Source organism: Salvia splendens, chromosome 16 (genome assembly GCF_004379255.2).
Source record: "Salvia splendens isolate huo1 chromosome 16, SspV2, whole genome shotgun sequence".
In the NCBI taxonomy this organism is placed as follows: Eukaryota; Viridiplantae; Streptophyta; class Magnoliopsida; order Lamiales; family Lamiaceae; genus Salvia; species Salvia splendens.
This window is the reverse complement of record NC_056047.1, coordinates 5,745,765-5,767,253: the sequence shown is the minus strand read 5'-3', so window position 1 is coordinate 5,767,253 and position 21,489 is coordinate 5,745,765. Positions and strand designations below refer to the sequence as shown.

The 21,489-nt window shown below is 36.9% G+C and overlaps 3 protein-coding genes and 1 pseudogene across 3 annotated transcripts; 2 read left to right on the top strand and 2 right to left on the bottom strand.

Moving 5' to 3' along the window:
* Positions 1-771: 771 nt before the first annotated feature.
* Positions 772-2,477, bottom strand: LOC121772250 (GDSL esterase/lipase At2g23540-like). Its single transcript, XM_042169273.1, has 5 exons — positions 2,223-2,477; positions 1,987-2,117; positions 1,627-1,875; positions 1,201-1,456; positions 772-1,100 (listed from the first exon to the last, which is right to left on the bottom strand). Exons 1-5 carry the CDS (start codon positions 2,461-2,463, stop codon positions 877-879), a joined length of 1,101 nt encoding a protein of 366 aa, XP_042025207.1. The 5' UTR covers positions 2,464-2,477; the 3' UTR covers positions 772-876.
* A 491-nt stretch (positions 2,478-2,968) lies between these two features.
* Positions 2,969-5,517, top strand: LOC121770095 (annotated as a pseudogene).
* Positions 5,518-5,884: 367 nt separating this feature from the next.
* Positions 5,885-10,888, bottom strand: LOC121772249 (dipeptidyl aminopeptidase BI-like). Its single transcript, XM_042169272.1, has 11 exons — positions 10,460-10,888; positions 9,555-9,733; positions 9,247-9,469; positions 9,035-9,176; positions 8,753-8,953; positions 8,525-8,656; positions 8,211-8,339; positions 7,311-7,720; positions 6,985-7,201; positions 6,593-6,783; positions 5,885-6,450 (listed from the first exon to the last, which is right to left on the bottom strand). Exons 1-11 carry the CDS (start codon positions 10,816-10,818, stop codon positions 6,267-6,269), a joined length of 2,367 nt encoding a protein of 788 aa, XP_042025206.1. The 5' UTR covers positions 10,819-10,888; the 3' UTR covers positions 5,885-6,266.
* A 1,811-nt stretch (positions 10,889-12,699) lies between these two features.
* On the top strand, positions 12,700-15,837 carry LOC121772385 (pentatricopeptide repeat-containing protein At5g50280, chloroplastic-like). Its single transcript, XM_042169466.1, has 2 exons — positions 12,700-13,558; positions 14,275-15,837. Exons 1-2 carry the CDS (start codon positions 12,735-12,737, stop codon positions 15,590-15,592), a joined length of 2,142 nt encoding a protein of 713 aa, XP_042025400.1. The 5' UTR covers positions 12,700-12,734; the 3' UTR covers positions 15,593-15,837.
* The last annotated feature ends 5,652 nt before the right edge of the window (positions 15,838-21,489 follow it).

Below are 21,489 nucleotides of genomic sequence, written 5' to 3'. Positions count from 1 at the left end.
GCACCATGACAAAATAAAATACTAATAAAAAGAGGTAGAGAATCTGACAACATTACCCCGCATACAAATTAGTTTAGATAACAAAAATGATTTTATAGTTTTTCTCAATAGAAACATTGATATCTGTAGTTGGATGACCACAATCTAGTATATATCGTATAACTGAAAATTAAATTTTGACCAATGCATTCAATTTTGTACGTAATATTTTAATGTCCATCTCCATATATATGTACATAAAATTCATCAATAATTGAGTTTATATTTATATCTATAGTCTGATTTCTTCTCTTGCATAGCACACTTCACATGAACAACAACTTTATTGAAAAAATCCATTCTTTTGGTAGGGTATAAGAAAAGATTTTGTACTTACACTGGGCTGGCTCTAGTGCAGCCTTGTACTCATGTACATAAGCACGACGTGATATTTTATGGATCACAGCCAATGTATTAGAAACAATAACACAGTATGCTATTGGCGATAAGAAATACAGTGTAATCACAATAAATAACAGTATATTTTTTTAATGTAGTTAATGCAATGCCTAATCACTTACTGATAATTAATGAGTAGCTAGATAGTCGTTGTGCTTATATCTTTTACCGGACTGCAATTTGATCTAATAACAGATTATGCCTGTGTCTGTTGTGTTGCTATATTGTGACCGAATGTTTATAAATATGTTAATTTCAGGTTAATTATCATCGATGTGATAATATATGCGAAGAGAATTTCCGAAAGTTTCAACTCATTGTTCAACAATCATATAAACTTCACAGACTAACAAGTTTTGTATTCGAATGGTGGTTGTTGACACAAGTCACACAATGCATAATAATATAATATACATCAAGATTTGGACATCATATTGTTCAAACATCTCGAAGCTGCCTGAGATTCATCGGAGTCATGTATTTTTCACCGCCATTCACCAACTGTTTAGCGATTATAACGTTAGCAGCCTCGCTCGGGTGGTAAGGATCCCAGAAAACATGCTTACTCCGGTCTGAACACATGCTCGACGTTGGGCCACATGGTACTATACCAGCAAATTGCCCACCATTCCCACAGCAAGCTTTGCTTGAACTTGTAAATCCTGCATAAAATGTGTATGTAGTCTCTCTCAATTTTCATATTCTCTAACCACACATTTTAAGTCATTATGTTAATGGCGGGAAATTGATTTATAGTATTACCGTATTTGTCGTAATTTGTGATGAGTTCCATGACAAGTGCATAGACATCGGCGTGGACAAATGTGGCATTTTTGAGGTTTTCGTTGAGTTCTTGCAGAAGATCTTTCAATCTGGCATTGTATTGAAGTGCAAGCTTGTTTGGTAGTGAAACACATTCTGTTTCACGAAGTTGGTTAATAGTCTTTTGGTAGGGTATGCATCCAATTGGTCCAACATTTCCCACCACAAACTTCCTTGCATCAAGCTTGTAAAGTCTCTGCATTTACAATCCAAAATAAAATAGTTTCATACGTGGACGACACATATTTTAATGCTTAAGTGGTGATTAAGAGAAAAATCCAAATATGAGGGTAAATTTGGTAAACATACTAAATAATAACTATTTTAGAACGAAGGGAATATATCTATCATATAGGTAGCTCATACCGTAAGTTGGCCTCGTAGGTGATTGATGAGATCATCGACGAAGCCATTTGGGCTTTGTGTGATTCTTGCACCCATTGAGATCACAGGTAGGAGATAATTGTTCAAAAAATCATTGGAGCCTATTGTGATGGAGAAAATTGATCTTTTTGTGACGTATTCTTTTGCATTAGCTGCACCCAATAATTTATCAATTTGTTTCCTGGTTATGTTGAAGTAATCAACTTGAATGTCCATTGAAAGCCTGTTTACCTATAAGCCACAATACAATGATTCTCCCATTAATTCAAAGTATTGAAAATAGTAACTAGTATACTATCATGCACTGATGAAATGAAATACTCCTATGTGTCTTCTACTTACAAAAATTCTTCCGGTGGCATTCATGATTCCGCCGCCTCCAGATGCATAATTCACGCCGTGCAAGATGGCTCTTCCGGTAGTGTTTGGAGCAAGAAATGGTAAGGCATAGTGCTGCTGCCCTAATTCCTCCCCTGCCACACCAAATTTATAGTACATATAAACAATTCATGACTTTTTTATTAAGATAATAAATATATAAAAATAATATATATATAGAGAAATGATACGTCACATACCAACAAGATCTCCAATTGTTCTTCCATTGGTGTAGCGGCCGGTGGGAGTGCCACCAGAAGCTTTGAAATCAATACCATTGGGAGCAATGTTGGCCCTCGACAACGTCGGTAAATAATTATTGTTTCCGGCATCTACCAACGAATCTCCGAAAATGAATGAAGCCCCTTTTGTCAAATCTTCGGTCTGGGAAATCCCAAAAGAGCCTAAGCTTATAATCACTGAGACAACCATGGCCACCATGTGAATCAAGTTCAAAGCCATGATTGATTGCTGATGTTACTACAACTGCACACCCACATACACATATATACGTGTTACAAAATTCTAGGAGTTGTATTTTGGTGTGACCATTGAAAATAATTGGTTTTCTAATATTAGGTAATCGATAATGTGTATCTTGTCCAAGTGCTTTCTTTTGATGTGAACAAAGTGAAAACGAAAGTTTCTTGCCTAAAATTAACTCTCCAAGAATCTTAATTTGGTGCATTTGGTTGAGAAAATTCAACCTCCCTTTCTTTATGATTTGAGGTTAAATAGAGAGATACTATTAAAATGCAACTAAAAAACTAATGGGCTGGACCAAGATATAAAATTAATATTCGGCCCAACATTACAACATAATATCTTCATAAAATGACAGAAGGGCTTTATCGTCAATTCGAGTGACAAGACACATTTCCCGCCCCCCCGAAGCACATACCGTTGTGATCGAGCCCTCTCCCTCCTCTCTCACTCTGCTTCAGCAATGGTAGCTCGGAGAAGTTCGCCTCCGGAAATCCTTGAAATTCCCGAATCCGAACGGATGCAGCAATGTGAAAGCGTGGAAGAAGACGATGTGTGTGGCAGCGGGATTTCTGATTATGAGCTGTGCAGAGAGGAACGAATTAGAGAGAATCGGGAGAGAATGCAGAAGCTCGGCATATTCCCTCTCTCTCTCTCTCAGAAGCTCAATTCACCCAAATCCACTCCCGTCAGAGCCTGCCGTAAAGTTTCTCGCCTTCACTCTCCGCCATCTGTCGGCCCCACCCGCCGCTCCTCCAGGTACTTTCTTATGTTTCTTTTTTACTTATTTTATTTTTATTTTTATTCTTATTCATGAATGGTGAAATTAGGTATCGAGAATCTACAGTGCGAGTTACCAATTAAGTTTGAGTGATGCTATTGTGGTCAATTTGTTTGGCGCGTGTTGATAAATGATCAGAAAATGAATATTGAACTTAATTTATTGGTAATCTCCTCTTTTTTGGTGGGAATATAGGCTGCAAAGCTCTACGCCAGTTAGTTACTGCGAATTACGCGCAGAGAAAAAAGAAAAACCGTATGATATTTTGAGAGGAGAGGGTTCGACGCCTGAAGTTTACACTGAAGAACATGACAATGCTGGGATGCGCTGAAATGAGCTGGACTCTTTCTGTTGATGGATATGGAAAAGATGGCAAGCGAATTTATGATCCCTTAAAGGGGAAAAGTTGCCATCAATGCAGGTCGGCAACACTTCTCTTATTGTGTATTACTATGTCTTTCAAGTGTACTTATGTGTGTAGTATAAGGTTCAAATATTAGATGCACTCTTGATTATATTGAAGTTTGCATTGGCGGTTAATAATGTTAACTCCTAGCCTGTGACATTATGTTTTCGACTGAATAACACTGGTGTATTTGTATCATTTTACCACTACTGTGATGCAGGCTTAAGTGTGATTTCTTGTCATACCAGTTACTGTGATTCTATATATTCAACTTTCTAGGAGAAACGGGGGCTCATATCACAACTTCATTTTTTTTTATTTTCTCGGAAGAGACCACTTCTTGCTCACTTTGTTTTCCTAGAACCAAATCTTGCAATTCTTTTATAATTCGTGCTATGAGAATGATTTGATATGATGCGTATTTCTTATTTGGTGATATGTCGTAAGATTGTTTAAATATTCGTGTTTCTCATTACTGTAAACAACCCCCTTATATGCAGGCAAAAAACTCTTGGTCAGCATACACATTGCAGCAACTGCAACATGATCCAGGGACAGTTCTGTGGAGATTGCTTGTACATGAGGTATAACAGAATATTAACTCATAAACATTGCTTTACAAGCCCAGCTGAATGCAGAATGTGTTGAGTAGAGGCATATATCTTTTGTATTGTTGTACTGTGTGGGTGTACATACTGTTAACTGGTGGACGCCCCGGATTCAATTTTTCTCACGGAAACAAATTCTTTCTATGGTTCTAGGTAAACATAATGTTGATTGTTGCCTCAGCAACAAATAGCATGTCGTAAAGCTTGTTCCTTAGAAGTTTGGGGTTTATTTGTGGTAACTGGTAAGCCTTCTGTAGAAACAAAACTGTTCACCAAGGGCAAACATTTTCTTGCAGGTATGGCGAGAATGTGCTTGAAGCAAATGCAAATCCTGACTGGATTTGCCCTGTTTGTCGTGGAATTTGCAACTGCAGTTTGTGCAGGCATGCGAAAGGGTGGCCTCCTACAGGGATACTTTGCAAGAAGGTAAGTGTAGAAACTCTGGTGGACTTTACGTATTATTACAAGCTGCATTTAGAGCTAACTTCAAACATTTTTCTTCATATTTTCAGATTTTAAATCTTGGCTACTAGTCAGTGGCACATTATCTCATCCAAACACGGCGGGCACAAACCAATAAAGAGAACAATGTCGTTAGCAAGGTCCCAGTTTCTGCTAAGAGATCGCTGCCTTTTTCGAACATCGAAGTAACTGGTGAAGACAGTGATCTTACTAAACCTAGCCATGAATGTTCAAACCCTAATTCCGTATCCATATCTGATAAAGAATCTACTGATTGTAAATTGGCTCCTGAATGTGGAGACAAGCCCTTGCCATATCCTGCTGATGATGCTTTAACGAAGGATCAAGTTGAACATCCATTAAAGCCCAAAGTTGGAAAAGATTCTCCTGAATTTGACGATGATAAAGAAAGTATACATGTGGCTTGTACAGTATGTGTAAATGTTATAGATGTGGAAACTGAGCCACTGAATGATGAGGTCATAGTTGAAGTTTTAGAAAGAGGAGGTGATGATGCCTACGAGATTGAGAAAGAGGAGTCTGTTCCAGATATCAAGTGTGGCATTGAATCTGCGACGAGTCCAAAATCCACCAAGAAACGAGTGGGCTATGAACCAACACCCGATAGTATTGGCAGGAGGTTGAGAATGAGGCGCACAGGACCAAAATTGGCAAGTGCGAGCCACAGAGGACCAAAGTTGGCACTGAAGATGCATCCGCAACAGCAGATGTGGGAGGTATTGGTAGTAGATTGAGAAAGCGTTGCAGAGTGTAGGTACTGATGCCCTATTTTTCTGGGTTAGCTTTGATCAACAACCCCTTTATGGTGCAGTGATCTTGTTTTTGAGGCGTCTTTTGTAATGTAGCTTACAAGCTCTTCAATTTTTGCAAACTATTTTGAAGAGTATGATTTCATCCAGGATTAACTGTGTTCATCCAATCCTTAAAATGACTTCCACCTGCTTAATGCATGCCTTCATCTTTCTTTCTAATGACATGCATATGATGATTGCACCTAACTTTTCCTCTACAGAACCCAAAACTACAAGAAAATACTTCAATACCATTACAATACTGGAATAAAATTTTGTTATAAGCATGTAAAAGGGGAAGCATAAAGCATTAAAAGAATGTGGTCTATATTAATAATAAATAATACTACAAAAGAAACTTGTCGATGCCAATACCTACAAGGCTACACGGCCATCTGTGAACTAACTCTTTCAATTTTGTGGACGGAGAAGCAATATTTGTGGTGAGTGAGCTTTGCTGGTTTCAAGTACAAAAGAGAACAGATCAGGATCACCAACCATGCCACGAGACCCGTCCATGATTCGCTTAATTCAGAAAAAACTCATTTCCAACGTTCAACGTATGGTGCATGGTAAGTCAGATTTCCACTAGGTAAGAAAGGCTCTCCCATCTGAATGAAACTGAAGCCACTAGTCCTTACATTGCAGATGTGAGGTGATGAGAGGCAAAGATGTATAAATGATTCACTTGATCATGACTGGTCATCTACAAACTTGATAAGAAAAGCACTCTCCAGTGCTGCCTCTTTGCAGTGCAAATATCTGTTCTCCTCCACTATATCAGTTGTTAAATTAAGAAGTACCGGACGACTAGGGTCATGAACAGTATACTCCCTAAGTCGTGCGACCCATTTTGCTGATTCCCATACTCCAAACCTTATAAATTCAAACATGTAAACCAATTGCTATATGATCATAATAAACATCAACCAAGTTAATAACACAGAATTAGTAAATATATAGCTTGTATAGATGCTACAGCTACATATCAGCAAATACATTATAAACACAAAATTACCTTGTACTGAAAGATGACGTCACCAGAGTAGCAGGATATACTGCATCTTTGCGGATATTATCATAGGGAGAAAATTCACGGATGGCCTGGAAATCTTCAATGTCCCCAGGGTATCCAAACTCCTCATAGTCATTAGGTGTAAGTGGTAAGACAGGAAGCAGCAGGGTGTGTGTTGGGTCTAAAAATGGTACCTACAAAATAGAAAACTCTTTTAACTCCCCAAATGTAGAAGAAGTCACACAAAAGACAACATGAGTAAAGTTGAGGCTTAATTTGATAGTAGAAAAGTCTGGTTATGAATATTTGTGAATTCTTGCACATGAATCACGATAAATTCGGACTACAAAATACTGTAGAATTGAAAAAAAAAAGATGGCATTGACTTTATGCACCTTCAAAACAGCAGCTTGAAATAAATCTGGACGAAAGTTAAGAGCTGAAGCAACTAACAATCCTCCAGCACTGTATCCCCAGCCAGCCAGTTTGGTTTCTCCAACAATCTCCCTTTCAATTAGAAACTTTGCACAGGATATATAATCCTTAACCGAATTGAGCTTCTTAGTTCTCCTGCCATCATAAAACCATTTTCTACCTCCGCCACCTCCGCCTCTGGAAAAATTAAGATCACTAACTAGTCAGAAATATGAAAGCCTTCGCACAATTCATGTAAATTTAAAAAACAAATGCATTCAGCCAAATATATGAACATATGCACAACCTAACATCAGCATAAGCAATAACCCAACCGCGATCAAGAAGGCTTTTGAGCTCATTTCGCCATCTTTTATCAAGTATCTCCCCATAAGCTCCATGTCCATGAAGTAAACCAGGATTTTCCCTTGTTATCTTCTTATGGCGTGAATAAAGTATGGTAAGTGGAACTGAAACCCCGTCATGTGAAGGAACGTCATACTCTTCACAAGCATAATACTCAGAGAGGTCGTTCCAGGCCCTATCATCTTCAGCATTATCGGCACAGATGTTTTTTGATATAGATGTCTTTCTACTACTGCTAACAGCAGCTGACGAGCCATATAGAACTCGTGTCCGTTCGTAAAGCAAGTTTTGCTGTTGAACAATAGTCCATTTTCCATTTAGCAAATCATAATCAACCACTGCATCTGGCATCTGGAAATTTGACATGAAGTTAATGCACACATGCAAGAGAGGAATCAATATAGTAAAGCCTACAATACCATGCATCTAATCACACTCCAACACCCAAATAGAGAATAACACAGAGAAAAATGCTAACACCTCCACTTCAACTCATTTCAAGATAATAAATCCAGACATTATAAACTTATATTCGGTAAAAAAAATGCTGTGGCCAGTAAGCATATATACGCAATCCAAATATATGAGATTAGAAACTTTGGGGCATAGAATCTAGAGGATATTTCAATTTTCACATGCAATCTGTTTTGCAGTAAAAGTGTAGGTCATAGTCCAGCAGAACTATATTTTGTGAATGCTGAACTATAGTCTAGGGATTCTAGAATTAACTAGTCCAGGGGCTGTGCCAATCACACAACAAGCATTGAAACATATCTGCACATCACATCCTTCTCTGGCATTCCTACATCATAATTCAGAAAGTAAGAAGTCACTTGCATACCACTGGTGATGTTACTGTAAAGCGCATGGTTGAAGAATAGAAGTCATAATTTGTTCCAGGCAATATTTGGGCTACATGATCTGGAAGAGGCAAGCTTTGTAGATTGAAGTCTTTGAGAAGAGCTCCAACCTGTAACTCTTGTCATAAGACACTGCATACCATTAATATTATGTACACTCCACACCTAATGTTTATAAATTTGTTCTCATGAGAGAGAATCAAGCAATTGTATATATAGTATTTTCAATGGAGATGTACAAACAGAAGACTTTGACGTTATTGATATGTATCAAAAGATCAGATGAATGAATTACCTTGTTGCTATCTAAAGGTAAAGAAAGAGAATACAATTCATATTTTCGCCCATTCCTTACTATTAGTACCACATGAGTGCTGCAGAAATCAACATCTACAATACTCATCTTCTGGTCATGGGCAAAAACATTCTGCAAAATATAATAAAAGTAACTAAGGATAAACTGTAAGAGACTTTAATATGTATATATCCATGCTTATAAGATTAATTGCAGAAATATAATAACCTGCCAATTCCTCGGAATACATGAAGAAGCAACAGGACTACACAAAAGATAATGGTTATCAACAGGTTGCCCCTGCAAAGCAGCATTTGTAAAGAGGTAGAGATATCCTTGATGGTGCTCAATAATGCAATGGGCGTTTGGTTCTCCTTCCCAGACAAGTGTCATTCCAGATAAAGGGTTGGCTGCATTTAATAAAAATACCTAACAGTGGATCAAAAATATGTGAATCCAGCTCAACTTCATGCATTCATTGGAGAGTTTAAATCGTGTTAGTAGTTATACCTTTGAAGCCTGGGTCGTGAATAGGTTCACAGTCAAAAATTGGAAGTCTTTGGTGTGCCTTACAGTCAGATGGACGTTTTCTTGAGGTTCCTCCAGAATAATTACATCTTCAGCATCTGAACCAAGCATGCTACAGTAGATCCTGTGAGAATAAAATGTCAAATTTATATCCAAAGACCCAATAGGGAAACCTAATATTCAGCAATATGAACCTAAATGGTCTCTTCTTATCATCTGTCACAGCATAAAGTAACGCTTGCCCATTTTTGGCCCAAGCTATACTGGAAACCCGGTCAGCTTGAGGCTTATTACAAAGCGACCCACTATTCAAATCTCTAACAGACAGTTTGAAGTGGTCATTATCCTTGTCATACATAGTGTATGCAAGATATCGGTGATCAGGTGAGACTTCTGACAATTCTTCATATGCATAACCTGTTAACAAGAATACATAAGAATTTCTAGAATGTCAACAGAAGTAGCAAGATGTACAGGTTCTACTGAAGAAACAAAACTATACCACCAAATCTTTCAGCTTCTTTGTTGTAGTCAAGGAGCTTCTGCTCAATTTTCTTTCCAGACGTGAAATCAAATCCAGCTGATGGAGACTTGTTAGATATGAACTCTTCATTAAGACTGGCCAGTCTCCTACATAATACCGAGTACTGCATTCCTTCTTCAACTCGCCTGTAGTACAGCCTGTGTCAACCAGAAACAAGGCGAAACAAGCAATTAGACTCCAGGTTTTTTCTCTTTTCCAGAGTCAGATAAAAAAGACTTTTTATATATATATATATTTTGGACAAGGATAGCTGTGAAAAACGTTAGTTTCATCATCCTAGCCAATATGCTCCAGCTTAAGAAAACACTCTTGAAATAGCACTATTATGGAATCATAAACAAAACACTACAAATCTCATCAATACATATACAAACTCAAAAGATGACTACAGCAGGCAGGGAAAACATAGGATAATCAAGAGAATGGCATGTCTGCAATTTCAGAGATCTACCACCAAGCAAAGACTTCCACTCATTTTCTACCCAACAAAAATCTTTTTCTTTCCAAACATTAATGTTATATTAAGGATTTTCCTTCCCTATAACTATCTAGTCGCATCACATGGAACTGCGAAAAAGAATTAAACAAGCACACTCCATATTGCCGACAAACCACTACTAAGGGTAAGAATAATACCATCAATCATTGCTAAGTGGAGTATCAAATTATCATCTTCCTTAAGATTTCAATTTCTCTAGTGTGGTTCGTGCACTGATAAATAGGTTCGTGCACTGATAAATAAATTTTATAAATGCTCAATTTTCTCTCTCTACATAGCAGTATGATGATTTCCAAAAAAAAGCAACTAAATTTGTTAACAATCAAGGGAACAACTAGAGTAACAATATGCAATTTGAGATTACCAGGGACCCCAACGGAGGGGAGGGGTGGAGAGGTCGGCGGCGAAGCGGGAGGCCATCTCAGAATGGAGCTTGGACTGGAGTCGATCAGTGTTGGACATGACGGCTTCAGTATACTTCTCCTCCTGCTCCATGTAGACGTCCATGTGGCGCATCGCCACCCTGTCACTCAGCTGCGACATCCAGTTATACTCGTCCGACCACGACTCCCCGTGCAGGGAGAAACTCACTGGCTTCTTAGGGGGCTTCGGCAGTGACGGCGGAGAGGGAGCCGCTTGCGGATTCTGCGGCTTGTAATTCGCCAATTGGAGAATGGCGCGGTGGCGGGGACGGTGGCGCAAGGCGGTGAGAAGGTGCCTCATGGTGGCCAGGAATAGAGCTGCCGACTGCCTTGGGGTTTAACATGCCATTTTTTGGGGTAAATACACCACTTATACAAAATGCATTAGTTTCGTCTTTGTAAAAAGGTCGAAATTGACATAAATTATACCAGAGGTTTCATCGTGTTTCAATTTAGTACATTCTGTTATATATGTTTAAACGGTGTTAACTTTTTACTTATATGACGTATAAACCATGAAACAATGATAAAAAATTTTGTATCAATATGATATAATCATAAAACTTTTTGTACCAACATGAAACAATGATGAAACATTTTGTACTTCACATAGACAGAGTTAAAACACCGTTTAAACATATAGTATATAACGGAAGGGGAGTGATCAATTGCTAACTCGCTCTATAGTTGCTAATTTAAGACCATAGAATTTTAGAAATTCAGTGATCTAAAATTTGTCACGTGTAATTTTCATTTTTATTAATTAAATCGAAAAATATTAAAAAATATTAAATTAGGGGTTTGGATGAAAATGTCAGTATAATATTTTGAAAATATCACCGTGATTCCTTGAATATATCAAAACAATTGACATTGTATATATATTATATTGACATATTTTATTATTTACATTTACATTTCACTGTTAAGTAAAAATTACGAAAACATCGGAAGGTATTCAAGTGAGATCTCATTAAAATCCTTATAAAATTATCTTTAATTTTATATATTTTGTGTAAACAAAATATAAATTGAGATGGTTATAATCATTTAAAGTTTTGCGATATTTTTAAAAGTTGTTTATAACTATATTTTTTTGTTTATCGATACTAATACCCATAATTGACATTTTTTATGTATTGTATTGACATTCGTGGATGAATGGTCTTGAACATTGATTTAATGATCTAATGTTATAATTTAATTGTGGTTAACAATTTAAGAGGGAGTTAGCAATATAATAATCCTATAGAATGTACTAAGTTGAAACACAAATGAAATTTTTTATAAAATTTATGTCAATTTCAAATTTTTTATACTAATATGAAACAAATATGATATATTTTGTATGAATTATGTATTTACCCTATTTTTAAAGGTTTAGGCCATCCACAATGGCGCATAGCGCACCGCCTAGCCGAGCGCCGGTGCTAGGCGGTCCATTGCAACCGCCCAGCCATTTTCGGAGAGAGAAAAAGCCTAGCGCTCGGCGGTTCCGTGGCGTTAGGCGACGCCCTGGGCGATGAGCTCGGCACTATTGCGGCGTTCGGATCGCCTAGCCAATTTTTTTTTAAAATTTTCGAAAATATTTTTTATTTAATTTTCGAAAATATTTTTTCGGATGAATTTTTTGTACTGCTCGACCCCAGCCAGGGGCTCTGCCCCTTGGACCCCGCTACTCGGGGGCGCTGCCCCCGAACCCCTGTCTAGTCATAACGAATTCAAATAAGTGTACACTCCGCACTTTCAACTTATTTGATGTCTCATTATGATCATGTTGATCAATCAAGTTAACTCACTTACACTAAAAATGTACTTTTTTTTATTATTGTACTTTTTTAAATTATAGTACTTTTTAAAATTTTAATAGTATTCTTAATGTTTCTCGTATATGTCTCGTAAATTAAATCCTGTATATTGTGTGATTGTTAATTATTTAATTTTTATATAATTATTATTAGTGATGTGGCTAAGCTATGACTGAGCTATGACTGGACTATTTGCTTGTTTTGATGATGTGGCAGGAGAATTTTTAGTACTGATGATGTGGCAGAAGGAGTTTGTGGCTAGGCTATGGTTGGGCTATTGCGGGCTATTCCTATTTCGGAGAGCCTTAATATCTGGCTTTCTAATTTCCGTTGTGGAGTATTTATAAATAGGAATTACTGTTAGTATAAATTTATATGACTTCAAATCTCTGAAATTTTCGGCTCAGAGATGGCGGTTGCGCCCTTAAACCTCCGCCGTCAATTCTCTTCCTCGCCTTCTTCATCTTCACTGCACCCTCCTCGCCTTCTTACCCCAAAACTCATCAAAATCACCAAAGCCCCCCAAAATCACAAGAAGAAATTCTCCACTTCCTGCTCCTCTTCCTCCCCCTCTCCGATATTCCTGCCCTTTCTACAAACCCCATCAATAAAACAACCTCAAAATCCAGACAAAGATGAAGCGGCCGAAGAATCCGACGACCCACTTCTCAAATTCTTCAAGACCCGAACTTCAAACGCGGACCCGCTTCAAGAAGGCCGGATTTCCCTCCAAAAGAACCGCAGAACATCGTGGCATCTAGCGTCAAGTCTTAATGACCCAGAATCGGAAGCCGCACCGGAATCAAAAACCGAGAATCTAGATGTTTCATCTGACAAAAATGCAGAGACCCCTGCGGAAGTGGAAGAGGGGATTGTAAGGAAAATACTTAAAATTGCGAGGTCATTACCCGACAATGTTACGTTGGGAGAGGCGTTGGAAAGCTGCGATTTTGGAGGGAAATTAGGGGTGGAGGAGTGTCTGGAAGTGTTGAGATTACTGGGCGAGGAGGGTGAGGTGATGAGCTGTTTGTATTTCTTTGAGTGGATTGGATTGAGAGAGCCGCATTTGGTTACAGCAACGGCGTGCTCAGTTTTGTTTCCAGTGTTAGGGCGGGCGGGGAAGGGGGATGAGTTGTTGGTGGTGTTCAAGAATCTGCCGTTTAAGCAGAATCCGCACTTCAGAGATGTTCGTGTTTACAATGCTGCGATTTCGGGGCTGATGTCTTGTGGGAGGTATTGAGTTTCATGTTTATCAAATGTTGCGATTGCATTTTCGTAGTGTTTTCATTCTGATATCCCGTCTTAGAAGTTGGGGATTTGAAATGAAATGTTCTATGCTGTATTGGTCGTGGTTGTGTTAGAGCTTTATCAAGTTCTCTTGTTGTGTGGTTAAGTTGTATTATTTGGCTGTAAATGCAGATTGGATCAATGTTTTTTGAAGGTTCGCTTTATGTGGCATGTGCATCCTTAGTTGGGTATTGATTTCGTTTTCTGTGGTATTGACTGTATATGTGTCTAAAAGATGGTTTAGGTTGTTTTCTCTGGTTTCTCTCTAATTTCTGTATACAATCTGTATGCAGCTTGCTCTGCAGAAGTTGTATTGTGCGTATGCACAAAGAATCCATGTATAAACATTAATGTTCTGACTGTGTACGTATATTTATATGAGATTGTATAGTTCATGCTCTCAGTAGTCTTTCTCGTTGTGCTGAGCACTGAAAGTGTATATGTACTTATCTTGAGCAATCCTTGTACAAGTGTTAAAAATTCAGGTGTAAATACTTGTTTGCTCTGTATTTGTTTGGGCATTAATAAGCATCTTCGCCCCTTTTCAAATCTGTTTTTGCTGTGTGTCTGCTTTCGCTGCTTGATTCCTGGAGATTATATGATTTTCTTGTTGTGATAGAACTTGTTAATAGTTTGTAAACCATGCCTTGTTTTTGTGGAAGGTACAATGATGCTTGGACAGTGTACGAATTGATGGAAGCAAGTAATATTCGGCCTGATCATGTAACAAGTTCTATCATGATCACAGTCATGAGGAAAAACGGAGATAGTGCTGAAGATGCATGGAAATTCTTTGAAAAGATGAATCAGAAAGGCATCGACTGGAGTTTAGAAGCTGTGGGAGCACTTATAAAATTGTTCTGTGATGAGGGGTTAAAGAAAGAAGCTCTGATTATCCAATCAGAACTTGAAAAGAAGGGGATATCTTCTAATGCTGTTATATATAATACGATTATGGATGCTTATGGCAAGTCAAACCATGCCGAGGAGGCAGAAGGTCTTTTTACTGAGATGAAGGCGAAAGGAGTAGCCCCGACAGCTGCTACTTATAACATTTTGATGGATGCATATAGTAGAAGGATGCAACCTGATATTGTCGAGAAGCTACTTGAAGAAATGGAAGCTGCTGGTTTGGAGCCAAATGTAAGATCATATACGTGTCTGATTAGCGCCTATGGCAGGCAGAAGAAAATGAGCGACATGGCTGCAGATGCATTCTTGAGGATGAAAAGAATCGGCATCAAACCATCATCACATTCATACACTGCTCTTATCCATGCCTATTCCATTAGTGGCTGGCATGAGAAAGCTTACTTGGCTTTTGATGATATGTTAAGAGAGAGAATAAAGCCATCCATTGAAACATATACTGCTCTACTTGATGCGTTTAGAAGAGCTGGTGACATTGAAACACTGATGAAAATCTGGAAGTTGATGATCAGGGATAAAGTTGAAGGGACTCGAGTTACTTTCAACATTCTGGTTGATGGATTTGCAAAGCAAGGCCAGTATGTCGAAGCAAGAGACGTGATGCACGAATTTGGGAAGCATGGTTTCCATCCGACTGTGATGACGTATAATATGCTCATGAATGCATATGCAAGGGGAGGGCAGGAGTCGAAGCTGCCACAGCTGTTGAAGGAGATGGCCGCACTGAATCTGAAACCGGATTCTGTCACCTATTCCACAATAATATATGCTTATGTCCGTGTCCGTGACTTCAGTAGGGCATTCTACTATCACAAACAGATGGTGAAGAATCGCCAAGTGCCTGATGCCAAGTCATACGAGAAGCTCAGAGCTATCTTGAATGTGAAGGCGAAAGTCAAAAATAGGAAGGACAAAAGCGCACTGATGGGGATCATTAAAGCCAGTGCAGGCTTGCTGAAAGAGAAGAAGAAGGGGAAGAAAGACGAGTTCTGGAAAACTAAGAAGGGGCTGCGGACGCCTCAGTCTCGCCCTCCTCAGCCTTCGCGGTGATCAATAGTGCCGTCGCTCCATCTGTAATGAGGTGATAGGTTCTTGAGTTCTGTTTTGTTATTTGAGCTTTTTGATCTCGTTTAAATGGATCATCATGTTGTGCACTAGTGTATAGTAGTTTTGTGTTTCTCCATTTTTTGAAGAAAAAGTTGTAGGGACTGGTAAAATTGAAAGGCTTTTTGATGTTGTAATGCGATTTATTTATTTTTATCTTTGATAATTCCATGCCTTCGCGCCTCTGATCATACGTGTCATTGCTCCATCTGTAACGAGGTGATCAGTTCTTGAGTTCTGTTGTGTTATTTGAGCTTATGATGTAGTCCGAAAGGGGAAAGATGTGTCTAAATGCAAACACAACCCCATCCCTATTCCCTACCCAGCCATTCCTCCCAATTGGCTACGCATTTACGCAACTAGAGGGAGAAGGAGGAAGGAGTGAGGGACAGAAAGTAAGGAGAGAGAGAGAGAGAGAGAGGAAGAAGTCGAGAGGTGGAAGGAGGGAGCTAGCTGCATTTACGCATTTGTGTATTTTTCTGAGGCATGTGGTTTGTACGATAAAAAGAATATATGTGGAATTAAATATCGTTATTAAATAATTTGATATTAATATTAAGATAAATATAAAGTGAAATAGTATTAAATTGTAAAAATATATTTAGGAGTATATATATGAGCTATAGTTTTAACATTTAACTTTTAATGAAAGTTAAACAATCCGCTATTAGTTAAATGTTATGAAAAAAATTAGTAGAAAATCAAGAAAGAAAAAACGTGGGGATGCAACATAATAAGATAAAAGTTATTATAAGTTCAAGAATTTGTAATTGTATAAAAAATTACTCCATTCTCATTCAAGATGTTCACATATTCTCGAATGGTATGAGATTTTAAGTGTAGTTAAGTGTGATAAATAAAGTAAATGGTTGAATATTTTAATGAGGAGAGATGAGAGATGAATTTATTATAAACAATAGAAAATAGACATCTTAAATGAGACAAATTTAAAAAGTGAATCATCTTGAATGAGACTATGAGACTAGGGAGGTTATAGGCTAGTTGGTGGTGAAATTTTGAATTAACAACTCTTTTAATGAGGCAATAAATTTCCCCCACGATTAAATGAGAAAAGACACATACCGGCAAAATATATAGAACTAGTAAATAAACCAAATATTGAAGAAGATCTAGTAAATGATCTTCTATTGCAAGAACTGACGAGTCTATAAATTGCTTGCAGCCAAATCGAACTTCTTCACATAGAAGGAAGAAGCTATGATGAGCCATGATGATATTAATTTATTGAACATTATATGTAGTGAATGATCTTTAGGTTGTAATAAATGAAATTAACAAATAGGAGTACCTTTTTGAAGAGAAAAAAAAGGTAATGCTTTCCCTAGACGGAGGATGATGTTATTTGATATGAATTCGTTATTTTGCAAGAAAAGTGGGTATATAGTGTTTAATGATCTTCATAAAATAAAAATACTCAAGCTAAAAGGAGTTATTGCAAAATAACTAATTTGGCAATTTTACATAATTTTCCAATATTTGTTTAGGGGTGCGTTATAATGCTAACTTTTCTTAAATTGCGAACTTGCTAATTCATTAATGCAGTGTATTAAAAAATATCAACACGATCACGTTAAAATATCAAAACAAAATTGTGTTAACATTTTAAACATCAATGTCAACGCACAGTGTATTAAAATATTATCTAAGTTTATGTTGACATTTTTAATACGCTGCATTGATGAGTTAGTAGAGTTAGCAACTTAAAAAAGTTAGCACCGGATTACACATCTGTATATTTTATCAAATATTCTTAACTTGTTAGTATTGAGCTTCTTTAATACTCTTCCCGTCTATGAACAACCGTTTTATATCCCCTTTTTTCCCCAATCCATTTGTGCCATTTATCTTTTGACTATTTTATTAATGGATGCTCACATTTTCCACAACTCATCCCATTCGAATTTTATTATACACTTTAAAACTAGTAGAGTAGTATAACGATGGAATACAAGTTTCCATTTTCCATGGACTTTTTTTATTATATAATCAACTCAAGACAACTAATCATAAATGAGTTCCATCATTCATTTCCAGCTATAGAAAAGATGACATGGAGTGTAGCATGGAATAGTAAAATAGATCAAATAATGAATTGAGACCAGTCCGTGTGTAAATAGTGTACTACAATTACTTGATATATCTGCAATAATTTATTCATGCCATCCAGTTGGATTGTGTATAGGGCACGACTTCATTTACTACTCCTATTTCATAGGAGTAATATAAATGGTAACCGTCGTTGATGGTAACACATGCATAAGGTAATATAGCTCATACTCAAAAAGAGCAATGTCGATAGAAAAGCCTTCATTTTTCAAGGTTCTTGCCACCTTGGATTTCACTAAGCAGCTGGTAATCCATTATCCTAATTAATCTTACTTAGATATATACTGATCGATCAGTTGGATGAGAAATGGTTTCGATGCAGCGATTGCCTCCTACTTTCTTGACAGAATACGACTTAAATCTGCCCGGAACTGTGAAGCTGAGAGCCGATGATGAATCAGGAAGAAGTTGGGGCGTGAAAGTGGAAAGAATTTCTCGTCTTCTTCTTCCTCCTGCCTTGTTCCAGCTTCAACGTAGTCATCTACGACACTAGCTTCATTCAGAGAGAGATCCCAACAGCTTCATCTCCCCTCGCGGCCGAAAGCAGTAAGAGGAGACGAGGCACTCCATCACAACCCTACTTGGAAGCTTCACTCAAGGATTATCACCAATCAAGAATTGTAAGTTTGATCTGGAAAATAAGGTTAATTCATATGTAGTAAAAGGGGATTAATTAGCATTGCATTGCATGTGCAGATCCCTCCTGTGTTGTGGCGAGTAATATGAAGGCGAGGAAGCAAGTGGAGATGGTGTTTGAAGGCAACTCGGTTGCAGTGGATCATCGGCCGCTCAAGAAAGGGGGGAACAGGGTCCAATTGACAAAGGGGTGGCCCCAATTCCGCCGGGCCTATTTAAGCGACCATCAATTGTACCGCTTCGACCAAGCCATCTATGTGAAGAGAAGCGCTCCTCCTCCTTAGCCAAAATAAGGCTCTTTCTGCTTAATATTATTATCAATGTAGTATTTAGCTAGTTTTTGTAGTGTGCTACTACAATTAAATGTATGCAATCTCTGTCTTTTAATTGTTCTATAACTAATGACTTACCTCGTTTTTTACAATAATTTTTTTACTTAAAACACACATACTCGTATGCATGTCAATGTAAATTAACAATATTGGATTTTACTATTTAATTTGTTTATACATATTGTATCTACAGAATCCTCATCAATTATCATTCGTTTGGTGCTATTAACATCAGACTGTTCAACTTTAATCTAACAATTTAACAATGGAAACGGGGAAATCTCACCCATATATATTTACTTGTATGAATGGAAATAAAGTTTTTGAAAGTGATGCAGATTATTTAGTCTTCCTTTTACTTATTGTTTTTGGTCTTCCAAATATTCATAACAATATGTATCATTTGTTAAACATCTCTTTTCTGCAAAGTGATTGATTTACATGTACAGAAGTGCGAATTTAGCTGCGACCAATTAATTTATTGGAGAGAAAGTGTGGAAAATCTATTTATTCGCAATGATTGGTGAATTTTGTATAGTGATTTAATTAGGGATGTCAGTGCAGCCCGCAACCCGTGGACTGACTCGAATAGCCCGCCAAATTTATGGGCTTAGGGTTGTAATTTTCTAGCCCGATAAAATTACAACCCGATTAGCCTGCAACCCGGTAGGGGTGAACCCGAAAACCCGATGGACTGACCTGAAAACCCGATAAAATATATATTGTTCTATTGTTTGACTCCTAATTCGACACATCATTGATTAATTTTATAATATAGATAACTACTCCCTCCGTCCCACTTTAAGAGTCCCGGTTTACCTTTTTTGGGTGTCCCACTTTAGGAGTCCCGGTTGAAATATCTCATAAATGATAAAAGGCCCCACATCCCACTAATCTTTTTCCACTCACATTTTATTATAAAACTAATATATAAAAGTAGAATCCACATTTCACTATCTATTTTCACCAACTTTCCTTTACATTTCTTAAAACTCGTGCCGAACTCAAATGAGACTCCTAAAGTGGGACAGATGGAGCTTAAAATAAGTTTCAATTTTATAAAAAATATACAAATTATATATTAATTTTCTATTAATATAATAATAGATAAATAAATTAGAAGCTTCAAATTTATGTACAAAAATATTTATACATTTAAAACATGTTTTAAAATTTCTCAAAATATGTTTGTTTCATTTTGCACAAATCTCAAATATTAATATTTGATCATGTTTATATTTGAGTTTAAGCATATATCTTAAATTTATCATAATTAAATATTTTACATCTTATAAGTATTACTAATTTGTATTATTATTTATTGGATTGATCGCATGTTAATTTTATCGATAGCAATCTGATTAACTCGATGGCTAGCCCGAAACCCTAGCTTTTAGGGTTAGGGCGGAACATTTATACCCGAGAAAAATCACAATCCGATTGACCCGCAACCTGAGTAGGGCTGGATTGAAACCCGTTGGGCAGGCCAGATTGATGTCCCTAAATTTAATGAAGTCTAATATTCTTTATTTAAATAAAAGATTGATCAAATCGAGATTGGTTAATAGTCAGCTACATTATGAGGAATGTTTTCATTAACATGGAACCTAGGAAAACACATTTAATTAGTAGTTTGTTAGTTTCGGTTAAGAGACCAATTTTGTGATATCTCTATCTAATCAAAAATGGAAAAATGGAATTCCTCGCGAATGGATGGAGTATATTGTCTATTTCAAACTTAATTGGATCACGATTCAGATACAATAAATAGAACATGATTTAGTCTATCATAACACAGTCCAAGTCAAATCTACTGGATTCCAACTAAATCCACATTTCGTACAGAGAGTGGCATAGATTCAAATTTGTATATCTATATCACGTCCTATTTTGTTTCGCAGGTTAGATATAACAAAGTAGTAATATGATGGGATATGATTTTTGGGCAGCATCGTGTAGATAGATTAAGAAGTAAGGTCTTTTTTTGTTGTTGTTGTTTGTATAGAAGGTATGCTTCTTGTTGAAATTAAATACTTTAATTTCAGAATAATAAATATAGAAAGACTACAAAGAGTTTCTTTTAGTGACAACCCGAAATTCCGATGTGGCCAAGGTGATGAGTTTATGGCAATAATATAATAGTAAAATGCACATAAATCATGATTTCCTTGGAGGTTATAATGAGTTTTTCAGAAATAATCTTAATAGAAAATACTGACATAAAATTATTCATTCTACATATGAGGATTCAATGAAATAAATATTCAAAATACTTAACAATCTATTCAATAAGTAAAAAAATATTACAAAAATATATATGAAAGTAGAGGAATCTATCCTTAATAAAACCATAATGACTTGACATTCGAAATCCCTATGCTCTTGAGTGAGAGAACGCTTGAAGTATAACATGCGACATTGGGCAAATTATAATAGGGCATCCGTTGGAGAGTCAGAGTATCATATGCCACATAACTTTTAGTGTTTGTGGAGTAGATAAATAGTTGATCTATATAAATGAACAATAAGTCGCCATTTGCCAAAACCTTAAGCGGATGAACAATTCGGCGGACAGGAGGTAACTCGAATTTAAATTCATATTCCGTTACCCAAGAATTTGTATCACCATAGTTGTTCATCATCCAAATAACAACAGTCAAATCACCACCTCTAACAATAATCAAATCATCACCTCTAAGATCACATAAACATAAACATAGCCGACCCTTCAAAATATATATCCGATAA